The sequence below is a fragment of the Hyperoodon ampullatus genome, assembly GCF_949752795.1.
Source record: "Hyperoodon ampullatus genome assembly, chromosome: 8".
NCBI lineage: Eukaryota > Metazoa > Chordata > Mammalia > Artiodactyla > Ziphiidae > Hyperoodon > Hyperoodon ampullatus.
This window is the reverse complement of record NC_136921.1, coordinates 10,579,246-10,593,717: the sequence shown is the minus strand read 5'-3', so window position 1 is coordinate 10,593,717 and position 14,472 is coordinate 10,579,246. Positions and strand designations below refer to the sequence as shown.

Here is a 14,472-nt window from a genome sequence, read left to right as displayed (position 1 = left end):
AGAGAATTCCCTATTTATTCAATCTGATCTATTTTGTCCTTCAGGTTTTCTTTACTTAAAAAAGGAACGACATATAAAATATGAAACTCCTCAACTTTATTAATGCAAACATATTTTTTATTGAAGAATGAATGCATTTATGCTAAAGAGTAGTTTACATTTGTTGTGAAGCAGCAAGCATATCTCCAAGAGGTGCATTCCCCTCAATATGACTCCATGCTTATTCTACATGCCTTAAGACTGGACCCACACTCGGGGGCACACATACACACACACAAACGCATACATGGACACACAGATACACAGACCAAAACGCCGACACCACTGCTCTCTGGATTCAATAAACTCTCATTTAAGGCTTCTGTAAGGTGTCCTAGTGCCCCTAAAATTATTACTAGGATTCAAAACAGACTTTCAGACAGGAGCAGTACCTGGAAAACTAGTCATCTCCTCTCAGCCTTAAATGCATGGATTTTAGCCAATACTTTCAATGTCATTCAATATTGACTCTTTGCATTTATGATATTTAAAGATCCATCAAACTGAGAAAACTCAGGCTCTCTTAGTGAGAATTTCTCATTAGAAATACCGGACAAACTGGCAACTCTGACCCTAAGAGATCAATCCAATTGGAAGATAAGAAGGTCAGATTTCCCTTTAGAATAGACAGAGGTTCTCTAGATAAGTCTGGTTTATATCATTTGTTTCCTACTTGAGTGTAGTGTTGAGTGATGGGTCAAAGATTCCTTAGTGATACCAACTCAGATTTGAAGCTTGCCGTGAAAGGTTCATCAGAAAGGACCATCAACTAAATAAGTTACCATAAATCGGGGTTGAAGAAAGGACAGCCCACGAGGAGCTTATTCAGTCGCTGATAACTCATTCCCTTTTTTCAAACTATCTGTGGTGGTGGTGGTAGTTTGAAACTCCCACTTTGTTTGATTGTTTCTTTCATCTGCTTGGTTATTTTCTTCCCTTTTGGTGTCCTGCAGTGTAGGGTGAGGCTGCACCTCTGTAGGGGATGGTGGCGCGGACTGGAAGGGCAGAGAGGGAGGATGCGGCAGGCGGAGGAAAGGGGCTATTAGTAGTTGCAAGTATTCTAAGAAGATAGATGAAGTGAATACAATAAGAGGGTACTACTTGATATACTTATGTAATAAAAGCATTACCTTTAACTGTGAATTAACTGCCAACTATCAGGTTGTTAGTTGTAAAGCTCAATAACGGCTGTGCTGATTTGCTTACTGAGGAGAGAATCTGAAGCCAGCCAGGGGAGAGGAGCTCTCAGGATCAGCCTGAGGTGCTCCTTTAGTCCAGAGGCCTCCTCACCAGCAAGAGCACTCACCACCTCCCCACACAACTAGGGATCCTATAGGGGCATCTAACATTCTTGTTGGGTTTCATAAGGCAAGTTGGGATGGTCCATCAAATAAACAGCCGCAGTGTATTTGCCTGAGCGCGCTGAAAATCGGCATGGAGAGCTCCTACAGGGAGGCATTGGAAAATGAGAAGAAAAAAAAAAAAAGAAGAAAAAGACCAGAGTCTAGAACTTTCCTCCCCAGCCACACTCCCACCTTCCTCATAGTCACAGCAGCAGCAGATTTCAATGTAATTACTTTAATAATACATTTCTTTAGATTTAGAATTGCTCTTCTGAATTTAAAAAGCTTGATCAGCCAATCATTTGGCAGTCTTTTCATCCCAAATTTGAATCATTGCTTATTCATCACTCGTCTTGAATTCCTTGACCAATGCTGCCTTTGCTGAAGCGTCCTCAGTTCACTCAGCCGTCATCGGATTCCAATTCCTGGGACACCTCTTCCGAGGAGCTGTTCCTGTGGATCCGGCCGTCGCTCTTCATACTGTGGAAAGTCTTCTTGAAGGCCTCCATCATGGCGTGGGCCAGCTTCTTGGCCTCCAGCTTGCTCTCGCACTCGACAGCGTGGCAGTCCATCTGGTAGGACAGGTCGTCATTAATCTCCCTGTAAACCCAGGCGAAGATGTCAGGGCTCACGTTGTGGTCGGCGGTGCAGTAGGCAATGCGGGCCACCTGGAAGGTATCCATGTGCACCGTGGCCTCCCCTTTGTGGTCGAGGTGATGGAGCCACACTTGGAACGGTCGGATTTCCAGGAGGGCATTGGCTGGAAAGACGTCTTCTCGGGCTAGCGTGTGCTTTTTCCAGAGCTCGATGACCGGCTTTTCTGTGCAGCCTGACAAAAACTGCATGCCTGTGGTGGGGACCTTACCCAGATAGGTCACCTGCAGAAGTAAGAGAGGAAGAAAAAGGAAGAGGTCAGCAGTAGGCTCTTCATTCTAGTTGTTCACTGCTGTTCTCAAACAATCATGGCGTCACCCAGGAAGGATGGAGAGACATCTTTCTTGCTCCCTAAAAGAATAACTGTCATCAGAATTTATATTTTTTTCTCCCTAACAAGTTGACCCCTTGGCAAAGGTACTGAAATTTAAAAATAGGGTTAAACTTTAAAAATTAGAGTTTTAGAGACCTACTCTCCCTCCCTCAGCCCCCTTTTAAACTCAAATTAGAATGAATGATTATGATCTTTTCCAAATTTGGCATTTCTTTGACACCATAAATCCACTTGAAGTTTATTTTCAACCAAATACACGCAGAATTTAATGATAAGAAGGAGTCAAAAGGATGTTGCATCTGAAAAACAAAACCTTTATTAAACTTATCTCCTACTCTGGTTCTCTTTCCAAATCACTAAATGTCTGATTTCACTTAAGCTACTTGCTTCTTGCAAATGCCAAGGACACAAAAACTGTTCAATTAAATTATGGCCTAAAACATGATTGTTTTCTCGCCAAGATAATGTTTAAGCAATTTCTGAACTGATGGACATCTGGTTAGGGTGATAAAAAATGAAAGATCTACAGATAGGTTAAGATTAGAACCCTGGTTTATCAAGTAGCTAGACGGGCAATACTAAAACAAAGAAAAATAATTCCAGGTGGTTCAGATAGTGTCCTTTAAAAAATTGGTTTATGATATACCAAGAAAAGATGTTCATTCTCTCATTTTTGTTTTTTTTCACTCGTCAACATGGATAGACCCTCTACCACTGGGCACCTGCATTATGGAAACACATAAAACTGAAGAAATCATTTAAGAAATAACACAAAATAGTATGTAATTTGGCTCAAAATTAGAGGCACGGATGTAAGTGCTATGAATTTTAGGAAAAAAAGACCAGAAAAAGGTCCAGAGAAATAGTGAGAACTGAGCAAGGACATTTAGCCACAATGATTCCAAATCAATGTTTCTGTTTAGTGGGACAATAAAGTCCACAGACAAAAAGTTCAGGACACAGATGTTAAGTCCTGTTGCATCTTTTTGTGTTTTGGTTAGCTCTTATACAAGAGTTCATTGGCTAGTCCCTTTAAAAAGATGACTTCTTAGTAAAGAGGCACAAGTGCTGCCCATTCTAGAAATATTTATTAGGAATCTATTATGTACAATGGCAATGTGCCAGGTGGGCATGGGGGAGAGGGAGGATGGAGAGGTCCAAAATCAGTGGGAAGAAAGTAGCTGAATATGTGTTCAGAGTACCGTCTTTGAGGCAGGTGAAGATGAGAATAAATCCCAGCTCCTCAGTTCACCGGATGGGTGGTCCTGGACAAACCACCAGCCCTTTGCACATGCACAGATACAACTATGATGCGAGGCAGCCCATGAAAAGGGTAGGCAAAAGGTACCACCAAGTACCCGGAGCATTTAGCAGAGCCAGTGATGGCACCCACAGTGCTCATGGAACACCTCTGGGAGGGGAGTCATTGGATTTCAAAGCATCAGAGCTTCAAAACCCAGATAGGAGCCCAGCAACTCAGATGGTGAGGGAGAGGAAGGAGCAGGAAGGCAGGGGCTGCAGTGGGGAAAGGCCTCACCTGTTTGGGCACATGGGGCACTTTGGCCTGACCACACATTTGGCCTAAAACAGCCATGAAGAAGAGACAGATGGTCCATGACCGCTGGATAAAAACAGGCTGAACTTTGAAAGCCGGCCTTGCATGCCCTCTGAGGAGTAAGGTCTTCTCTGCTCTTGATGGAATGTCACTGAGGGTCTACAGTCCAAGGGGTATCTGGATTTGATGGAGGTTGTGAACTTGGACGACTTGACAGATGCCAGGAAGAAAGACGGATGGGGAGAGCTGCCTAGCAGCAGAATGCTCAGGCAGGAAGTTGTTGCAGCAGCACAGCCAGGAGACAGAGGTGGCCTGACTTAGGAGTGGAGGTCGTGGCAAAGGACAGTGGGGACAGATGGGAACGAGATTCAGAGGTAAAACTGACAATACTTGGCAACACACTGAAGGAGGAAAATGACTCAGACAGACACTGCAAGTGCCTATACTCCCCAAGGAGGCGGCTGGTTGAATAGTTCCTTGTCACTCGGGATTGGAGTCACACACTAAAGATGGCTTTGTTAGGAAATGCAAAAGATAAGGCTGTTGACTTATAATACTTACTGAAAATGTGTTTTCTGTATATGGTATTTATGATATCTTTATTAACTTATAACAATTTTAGTTTTTTAATTGAGGTGAAATTCACATCACATATTAACCATTTAAAAATGTATGCTTCAGTGGCATTTAGCAGTCAAAATGCTATACAACTATCAGATCTGTCTAGTTCCAAAGTATTTTCATCACCCCCAAAGGAGACCCAGGCCCCATTAAGCAGTTACTCTCCATCGTCCCCTCACTCCAGCCCCTGGCAACCACCAATCTGCTGTCGTTATGGATTTACTATTCTGGATAGTTCATACAATTAGAATCACAAAATATGTGACCTTTTGTGCCTGGCTTCTTTCACTAGCATAATGTTTTCAAGGTTCATCCAAGATGTACCATGTATCAATACCTCATTCCTTTCTATGACATCTTTACTTTTGGAAGTGGAAAAGCAAATGAAGTAAACTAGTTTTAGCGTTTGATGTGAAAAGTATTCGTTCTTACTCTCCCCCCGGAAACTAGAAATAACTATGTTTATATTTGTTATATTTGATAGAAACATTCTTCAGAGGAAGGGAATCTCCTTTGATGTGCTTTAATCTCTCTCTCTTTCTCTCTCTCTCTCACACACACACACACAAACACAATTTAAAAAAAAATTATATGGTGGCTTCTATCATGATATAATTAAATGATGAGTTTTAAAAACTTTATTGTAAGTTGTTGATGGTTCCCTCCAATGGAAAGCAACTTAATAATAGAAAAATTTTGACAACTAAGAAAAAAATGTATTCCTCTCATAAATATTTATTACTTAAAAACTAAAGATTTTAAGGGAAACAAAGTTTTATTTTGGAAGTGTGCTTGAGAGAAGAATGGAGCAGGGATTATAACACAAAGAGTTTAATACAACAACAATGAAAGCTATTTAATAATATGTAGACACTTATATTAAAAAAATTTTTTAAACACTGAGGTTCAATGCATACGTAGATGTAATCTCTTGGTACTAAAGTTACTAGGAAAGTAATATTTATTTAGTGGCCCAGTTTCACTAGTATCACCTAAACAACACACTATGCACCAAGCATAAAGTCCCACATTGCTGTTTATATACATCTGCAGCCAAATCAAGCCACACACTGAATAGTAATAACTAATATTTGTATCACACTTTAGGTAAAAAGCACTTTGTATGCATTAGATCCATTGACAACCCTGTAGGTCAGGATGGAATATTATTATCACTAACCCGATTTTAAAGACAAGAACCTTAGATGGGGTGGTAGCACCGGGGTATTGAATTCCTAGACCACTTTGCTATTAGATGAGAGTCATTTCCTTGTAGTTTCACTTTTCAGCCACTTATTCATTTTTCCCATCTTTGGGCTGTAAGAGAAATTTTAGCTTTGCATGAACACCCTAGAAGCAGTGGGTCCTCCCAAAGAAAGAATAGCATTCTGTTGTTTCATGCTTTTGTAAATGACACTCCCTTCCATGCCGGGGCATTTCTTTAAAATTTATTCTTGTTTTATAACTGCAGAAAGTAAGATTCAAAAACCTAAACTTGTCAGGTAAAATGGAACACAAAAAAGTAAGGTAATATATTATATATTTATATGTTTTATATAAACATATAATATACACTTTTTGCAAATATTTATTATATATTATATGTTTATAATATGTATATTATCTGTTCTCTAAAACTCAAAAACACATATAATCTATTTACAATGAAATCAAAGAAAAAAACTTTTAGTCTAAAGAACTGCAGACTTCTGGCATCTTTCCAAAAGTTTTCTGTGGAAAGAGAGACATAAACTAGTTCTACCAGCACTAATCCTGAATATTCCATTAGCTTCATCTTGCAAAGTATTCCTAAACCTGCATATGGAGACGGGCTAAGAGCAGATTATGTGATGACGCCTCTAAACTTTGATATTGACAAGGGCCAACGTTCACACCAACCGTTCGTTGGAGTGCCACAACTTATGTCTGCTCTCAACTGGGATTTGCAGTGGAGGCCACAGAGGCTGTAGTGGACAGACATGCCCTTCTTCCAAGCACAGAATTAGCAAACATGCATCTGAAACGCCAGAGAACCGCTGATTCTCTGGTGATGGCAGCTCCAGTCCTGCTGCTTGAAAATACCAGCCTCTTGGCAAGGCTCTTAGGTGAGTCTTCTCTGATAAAAATGCGCTAACCCTGCCCAAACCTTCCTAAACAGTCCCGGTAATGAACTGCTCTCTGGTTACTGTAAGGTGTGGCTAACACAAAACATGAGTCAGAGGGCCTAACTTATACCACTGGGTGAACTTGGGAAGTCAATGAAATTTTGTTTTATTACCTTCGGGGAGTTGATACCTTTGTCTGAAATCCTATGAGATTACATAAATACAAAAAATAATGTTAACAAGGGTACTTCTTTTTTTTTAACATCTTTATTGGAGTATAATTGCTTTACAAGGATGTGTTAGTTTCTGCTTTATAACAAAGTGAATCAGTTATACACACACATATGTTCCCATATCTCTTCCCTCTTGTGTCTCCCTCCCTCCCACCCTCCCTATCCCACCCCTCTAGGTGGTCACAAAGCACCGAGCTGATCTCCCTGTGCTATGCGGCTGCTTCCCACTAGCTATCTATTTTACGTTTGGTAGTGTATATATGTCCATGTCACTCTCTCACTTTGTCACAGCTTACCCCTCCCCCTCCCCATATCCTCAAGTCCATTCTCTAGTAGGTCTGTGTCTTTATTCCTGTCTTACCCCTAGGTTCTTCATGACATTTTTTTTCCTAGATTCCATATATATGTTTTAGCATACGGTATTTGTCTTTCTCTTTATGACTTACTTCACTCTGTATGACAGACTCTAGGTCCATCTACCTACCTCACTACAAATAACTCAATTTTATTTCTTTTTATGGCTGAGTAATATTCCATTGTATATATGTGCCACATCTTCTTTATCCATTCATCTGTTGATGGACACTTAGGTTGCTTCCATGTCCTGGCTATTGTAAATAGAGCTGCATTGAACATTTTGGTACATGACTCTTTTTGAATTATGGTTTTCTCAGGGTATGTGCCCAGTAGTGGGATTGCTGGGTCGTATGGTAGTTCTATTTGTAGTTTTTTAAGGAAACTCCATACCGTTCTCCATAGTGTCTGTATCAATTTACATTCCCACCAGCAGTGCAAGAGTGTTCCCTTTTCTCCACACCCTCTCCAGCATTTATTGTTTCTAGATTTTTTGATGATGGCCATTCTGACTGGTGTGAGATGATATCTCATTGTGGTTTTGATTTGCATTTCTCTAATGATTAATGATGTACAGGGAAAGAATTATCTGAATAGAGTTTCCCTAGAAATGGAATAAAAAAGAAATCTCTAAGTAGAGTTTCCTTGAAAATGGAATACAAAATGATAAAATGACGTACCAAGACACTCTCCCCTCAGAATGACCCCTGTAAATCAGCCCTGCTATCATCCTTCCTGGCCCGAGTTCCAGAATCCTGACTCTGTGCACTTTCCCCTAATAAGTCAATTATTTACTACCTGCCTGCAGATATCTAATGATCCCATTAAGTTCTCCAGAGTCTGGCATTCGGCCATATTGTTGACTATAAGTCACTGAAAAAAAAATTCAGGCTTTAAAAATGTGAATTTCTCTTTAATTTTTAATATATAATTTAATAGAAATGTGCCTTTTGACTCTGCTTTTCAAGGGAGATAGAGTAAAACTTTTTAAAAAAAAATTAATTATCTCAAAATACGAAAGATTCAGTTATGCTGTGCATGCAGCCATGCCCTCTGTGGTTATGGGACCACAGAATACATGAGTCTCAATAAATAGAAACCCTTGAAATACAGGGCTTTATCCATGTATCCTTTTATGTCAACACTCTTGCAGGGATTTACTCTAACTGTATATAGAGATCCCTTCTTGCCAGTCTTCCTCATGTGGGAGACTTGCTTTCACACCCTCTGTAGGCACATCTTCCTTATGAGTGAAAACACAGGACTCAGTGTGCAAGGCTGCCTCGGGGCTTCCACCACTGATATAGCTGTGCAGCAACGTAGGGTCTGTGAATGAGAACCCTGTGATCCTGCCCGTCTATGAAAATATGAAAGAAGTGAATGTTTTCTACATGAATAAGTCCCTTCTGAGCCTCATCCTTAGGGGTTGCAATTTTCCAGAGCCGCAAAGCAGACGAGAAACACAGAGTCACGAAATTGTTCCCTACGTGTCCAAAATGGTAGACAGATTTTTTTCAAGATGCCACCTCCCCAGGTGGTGGGAGAAAGGGATTTGGAAGACAACAAGAAGATTCTTCAGGAGGAGTAACAACCCGCTGGAAATAAATACTGGCATCTCTTCCATGGTTGCAGAAACAGGCTTTGGGCAAGAAGCTTATGAATCATTCAGAGAGAAATAAACAAACAGAGAAAAGAAAAATGAAAAGTTTTTCCCTCTGTGTCATTCAATGGCATAAACTGATGCCCAGACACAGACGTTTGTAATGCGTGTGAATCGGCTTTGCCTAATCCCAGCTGAAGAAAGTATTCGAGGATATTCATGGCGTGTAAAAATACAGAGAGGCCACGCAGCCAAGGGGCCCGCCAGAGTGTCTGCAGCATTTACAGTGTCAGATCAGGTGAGACCAGCGTCCTCATAATTTCTCCTTCCCACGCATGAGTTTTCCAACACCCCAGCCAGCTCTCCATTCATGAATCACCCTTCCCTTCTCATCTGAGGCAAAACAAACCCTGGTTGCCTGTCATGCATCCTTCTGGCCGAGCCAGCACCGTTTCATTCCTTCCTCTTGGTGGCCAGTGCATATCTCATTCTGGCCTGAAAAACCCTTGTTTAGGACCCTGACTCATCTTACCTTACACTGGACAGCCAGATGGAAAGGGTAAAACTGGGGTCCCTAAATGAAGATGTGAGATGGAGTGGATTGGATGATCACGTAAGAACCCAGGCACCTGGTTTCCTGGGGTCTTCCACCTTCCAGGCTGGATAAGCCCAGCTTCCTAACTTTGGAAGCCCGACTTTGGTTCAGTTTACTATGGGGTTTCTCTGGGATGACACGTCAAGAACAAAGATTCTCCAGAGGCCTTTCTTGGGATATAAAAGATCTTGTTGCTCTTTCATTGTCTGTAGGAGACTTCCTTTCCCCAGCGGACATAAAATAAGATGATATAAACACAGGATGGAGAAAACATAACTGGGAATCCCAATAGCTTTTGGGTTACAAGGCAAAAGATGAGAAAAAGAAAAGCCACTCCTACTCCTAGGCCAAATATCAGAATCAAGCTCTTCGGCTCTCACATTAATTCCCATTTGCACATTTCAGAGAAAAGGGAAAGGACAAAATCCGGAGATTTATGATGTAGGCTTGAACCTACTCCTTCCTGGCTGGTCACAAAGGAGCAAGAATTCACTAAGCACTTTGAAGAGTGGGGATGGATCCAACAGGCCAATGACCTAACAATCCACAATGCAAAGACAGAAGTAATGCTAACCATGACCTCGAACTTGTATAATCTGCTTTAAGCCATGAAGACAATATTAAAGGATAAATACTGTGCACAGTGAAATCTATGAAGTTATTGTGAGAAAAATGAAATTGATTAGCCTTGGGCTTGAAAATTAAATTTATTTACCTGTAATTTCATTTGATAAACATTCACTAAGCACCTACTTGGAACCAGGTATATCAGTGAATAAAATTGACAAAACTGTCTGCCCTCTTGGGGCTGACATTCCAACCACATATAAGATTCTTACGACTGAGTTTACAGAACTCAGCATTACGTAGGCAAGTCTGGCGTCAGGGAGAACATGCATGGGCCTCTGGGAATGTTTTGATGAATTGGAAAACTTCTCTTGGGTTCAGAAAGGTCTTTCCTCTCATATGGCATAACTGGGATGAAAAAAGTCCCCATTTAGAGTCTATTGCTTGGGTCAAGCTGTATCTCATGAAGGCTTATTAGTCTTTACATTCACTGTAGTTTGGCTTCCTGAGATGCTACCATGGTAGAGGACCAGGCAGGTCAATGTCTTTGGAAGAATGCCAAGGGAAAGGGAAAGTGAGTGAGGGCTAGGAAGTGAAGGAGGTAGGAGATACAAGGCTGACTCTGCCTCCCAAACAAGATGCCACTGGTAGCCTACATTTGCCCTGGTGACTAGACAGGTGGGGTGCCTGGCCTCACTTGACACCTGTGTTTTCACTCCCAGGATGTCCCAGGCACATCTAACTAATCTGCCTTCATTGAAATCTCATAGTAAAATTATAAGTTGTTTTAGGCTGCCCAGCATCTATTCTAGTCTTCTCTGGTCTCTTCCTTTATTTTGGGGATCCAAAGAGCATGTTTTCCTGGTGTTCAAACTCAAGGTACTGATAATTATATTGCAATAAATTTCTAATGATTCAAAGGTATATCATCAGCATTATGGGCTTTTAGAGCTAAATGGGGCCATTCAGACCAACCTAACACCACCCCTTTGTTGCAGAGATGATGATTCTGATACTTGCCCTGAATCACACAGCTGGTCCCTGAAAGAGCAAGGTGTGGAATGAAGGTCTCCACCACAAGGCCAAGGTTCTTTTCACTACTCCAATCTCTTCTCCAGAAGAGGATCTGGACACTTTTTTTCATTCTTATATCACCTACTTCTCTCTGGCCGTTTCTTCAAGTTTCCACACTGAGACCAAGGTCTGGTCAGGGACATGGAAAGGTGACACGCACTCTACCAGGACTTGTTAAACATTCTAAAAGGAGGTTGGAAGGAGTCAAGCTGCCCTTAACCTGAGATGTGTTTGCATAGCTCAGGGATTTAAATTATGATGTTAGCATCAATAATTGAAAGAAGGTGACAGGAGTGCATACCTAATATTCAGATATCATATTCCTAAAGGACTCTGAAATGGTTCTTTACAAAGCAAACAATCCCTATTTCAAAGAATAATTCCAAAGAGTAAATAGTCAACATGTGCTAAGTGTGCCCCTACCCTGCTCTTTGTGGGTCAAAGAGCACGCCAGATGACAAGAGATGTGGAATAGCTCTAGGCACCAGGCACCATAGTGAACAGGCTTTGGCACAGCCCTTAACCAGGACAGTCGGCCTGAGAGGCCTGGGCTCAGTTCACAGCAGATCTGGGCATCCTTTCTCATTGTAATAGCTCGAAGGTCCTACTCCTCAGCCCTTTGGGCTCTTTTAAGTCATTCCTAAGAAGCCCAGATGATTCTGGATCAAAACTACAGTTTTCTTCTCCAGAGTGAGTCTTGGGTATCATTCTGGGGCCTACTTTTTGGCAGATCTACCTCATCCTCATCAGGATAAGAGGAGACCCAGCCGTCCTATGGCTAGACAAGGATGAGGACCAATTGTGGCCATTCCCCATAGGGCCATCCTTCAAAGTCTTTTGCCTTATACCTCTTTGGCCAGGCTTGGATGGCTGACCAAGAGGCAGGGGGTGAGCCTGGCTGCCTAGGGTAAGCCTACCTCTGACTTTAATAGCACATTTCGGTTATCCCTAAAGGGGATGGTGATGACCCAGAAAGGCTTATAGACTTACTCATTTTTTTCCCAGTAGTAGCAACAATGCTGGCCATAGAATGTAGATTTTCTAATATGCATATCCTCTGGAGCACATTTATGCATATGCCTTTGTTTAGTGCTATTTATTTATTTCAGTAGCTTTCCTAAGGCCACACATATTGATAATACTTTTTTTTTATTGTTTAGCAGTTCTTCCCAAGTATTGGAATGGGTTATGCTGATATAATCTATAAAAATATTAATACAAATTGTACTGGAAGATATATTTTCTTTTTTATTATGTAAATGTATATCATGGGGGGGGAAAGCAAATTTACTAAGACCCAATATCAAGAAATAATTATGTGCTATTTTTGCATTCTAACAAAGAGATGAACATTGCTTCTGCTGTTAAATACAGCATGTGTCTCACAATTAGGAATTTAAGTGACAGATTTATTTCTATTATTCATATTACAGCTTAGTTCCACTGATGCAGAGTAACTTGAGACGCTGTGTCCCATCTTGCATTTATCAAGCAGTCCCAATGTGCAATTTGTCCTGTCAGTTGGCTCTTGGATGTGTGAAGCTTGGAAATATTGTCATTGTCACTGTCAAAGACAGAAGCAATTTATCTAGAAGGCACTGAAGTGTGCTTCGGAAGACAGTCACTTAATAAAAATGACATCACATTAAAACATACATTTCCTCATCTGGCCCCTTCTGGTGAGCTGGCCCAAGGATGGCAAAACCATTGTTCTACTCAGTGGCACAAGAACAGTTTATTTCAAGACAAGTCTGATATCTCCCCTTCTGCTTTCTAATCTGTGGAATATACCACAAAGGGAGAAATTCAGTAGAGCTCTCTAGGCCCTTAAATGTTCACAATGAGAAAATTTTCTAAATGATAAATCAGTATGAAGCACGCTGACTGTGTGCTATCTTGACAAATGGATTCAAGGGACGAGCACTGGTGGCAGGTAAAAAAATGTCACCAATTTTTGTCCTTATAGCACTTTATCAATTCATTTTCCTTAGCACACAACTTGTTAGGAATGGGCAAGGAAAGGCACTAAACATTTAGAAAGAATAACATAGAGACAACATTTGGTTGAAGGTAATAAAATAAACACACCAATCTACTGGCTACAAGTCTAGAGCTCCTATAGAAGGCCAGTGGAGGTTTGAAACAAGATAGGTATTGTGAGGCTAACTAAACATGGAATTACCAAGTAGTCCAGAAAAATGAAGACTTATGTTCAAACAAAACCTTTACGTGAACTTTCAAGGTAGCTTTATTTGTAATAGCTCAAAACTAGAATCAGTCCAGAGGCCTTTCAACAGGTGAACAGTTAATTGTGACACATCCGTTCCATGGAGTACTATTCAGCTAGAAAAATGAACTATTGATACATGGAACAACTTGGATGAATAGCCAGGGAATTCTGCTGAGTGGAAAAAAAAATTCCAAAAGATTACATACTGTATGATTCCATTTATATATCATTTCTGAAATGAAAACATTTTAGAAATAGAGAACAGATTTAGTGGTCGCCGGGGGTTAGTGATGGAGGTGAATGGTGGTGGTGGTGGGGGATGGTTATAAAAGAGAAACACGAGTCATTATTGTGAGGGCCTTGTTCAGTGTCTTGACTGTGGGGATAGATACATGATTCTACACATGTAGGAAAATTGTATAGGGCTAAATACACATACACACATAAATGAGTACAAGTAAAACTGGGCAAATCTGAATAAAATTGGTGGATTGTATGAATGTGATATTAAATTATAGTTTTGCAAAGTGTGATCATTGGAGAATACTGGGTGAAATGTATATGGGGTCTCTCTGGATTACTTCTTACAACTGCATGTGAATCGATTCTCTCAATAAAAATTTCAATTAAAAAATCATCTCATCCATTTCATTGAGTTAGTTTTTAAATAAAACTACCTTTTACTTATAATTGTTTATCAAAATTTGCAATATATTCATGTTGTTCTGACCAATGGATATACATACTAATTGTAAAGCTAACTCAAACCAGAGAAATATTTTAACTTACACATGTATTATATTTTAGAAAACAATTTTTGAAAATGTCAATTATTTATATATATATATATATATATATATATATATATATATATATATATATATTGTGTTGGCCAAAAAGTTCCTTCAGTTTTTAAGTAAAAATAAAAGACATTTTTCATTTTCACCAAGAACTTTATTGAACAATGTGTTCACCATTTTGTTCCACTACTTTCTGCCACTTTTCAGGCAACTTCGTAATTTCATCTTAGCAAAATTTTTTATCTTTTTGAGCAAAGAACTGTTCCAGGTGCCTTTTACAGTCTTCCAGGAAATTGAAAATTTTTCCATTAAGAGAATTTTGTAAAGACCAAAATAAATGGAAATCTGAAGGTGCAATGTCTGGTGAA

At 40.2% G+C, this 14,472-nt stretch overlaps 1 protein-coding gene across 1 annotated transcript; it reads right to left on the bottom strand.

The window, feature by feature from the left end:
- Positions 1 to 1,658: 1,658 nt before the first annotated feature.
- On the bottom strand, positions 1,659 to 3,946 carry PID1 (phosphotyrosine interaction domain containing 1; the record flags this gene model as incomplete). The annotated part of the gene is made up of 2 exons (XM_079709931.1): positions 1,659 to 2,260; positions 3,908 to 3,946. 2 exons carry the CDS (start codon positions 3,944 to 3,946, stop codon positions 1,784 to 1,786), a joined length of 516 nt encoding a protein of 171 aa, XP_079566057.1. The 3' UTR covers positions 1,659 to 1,783.
- Positions 3,947 to 14,472: the final 10,526 nt, after the last annotated feature.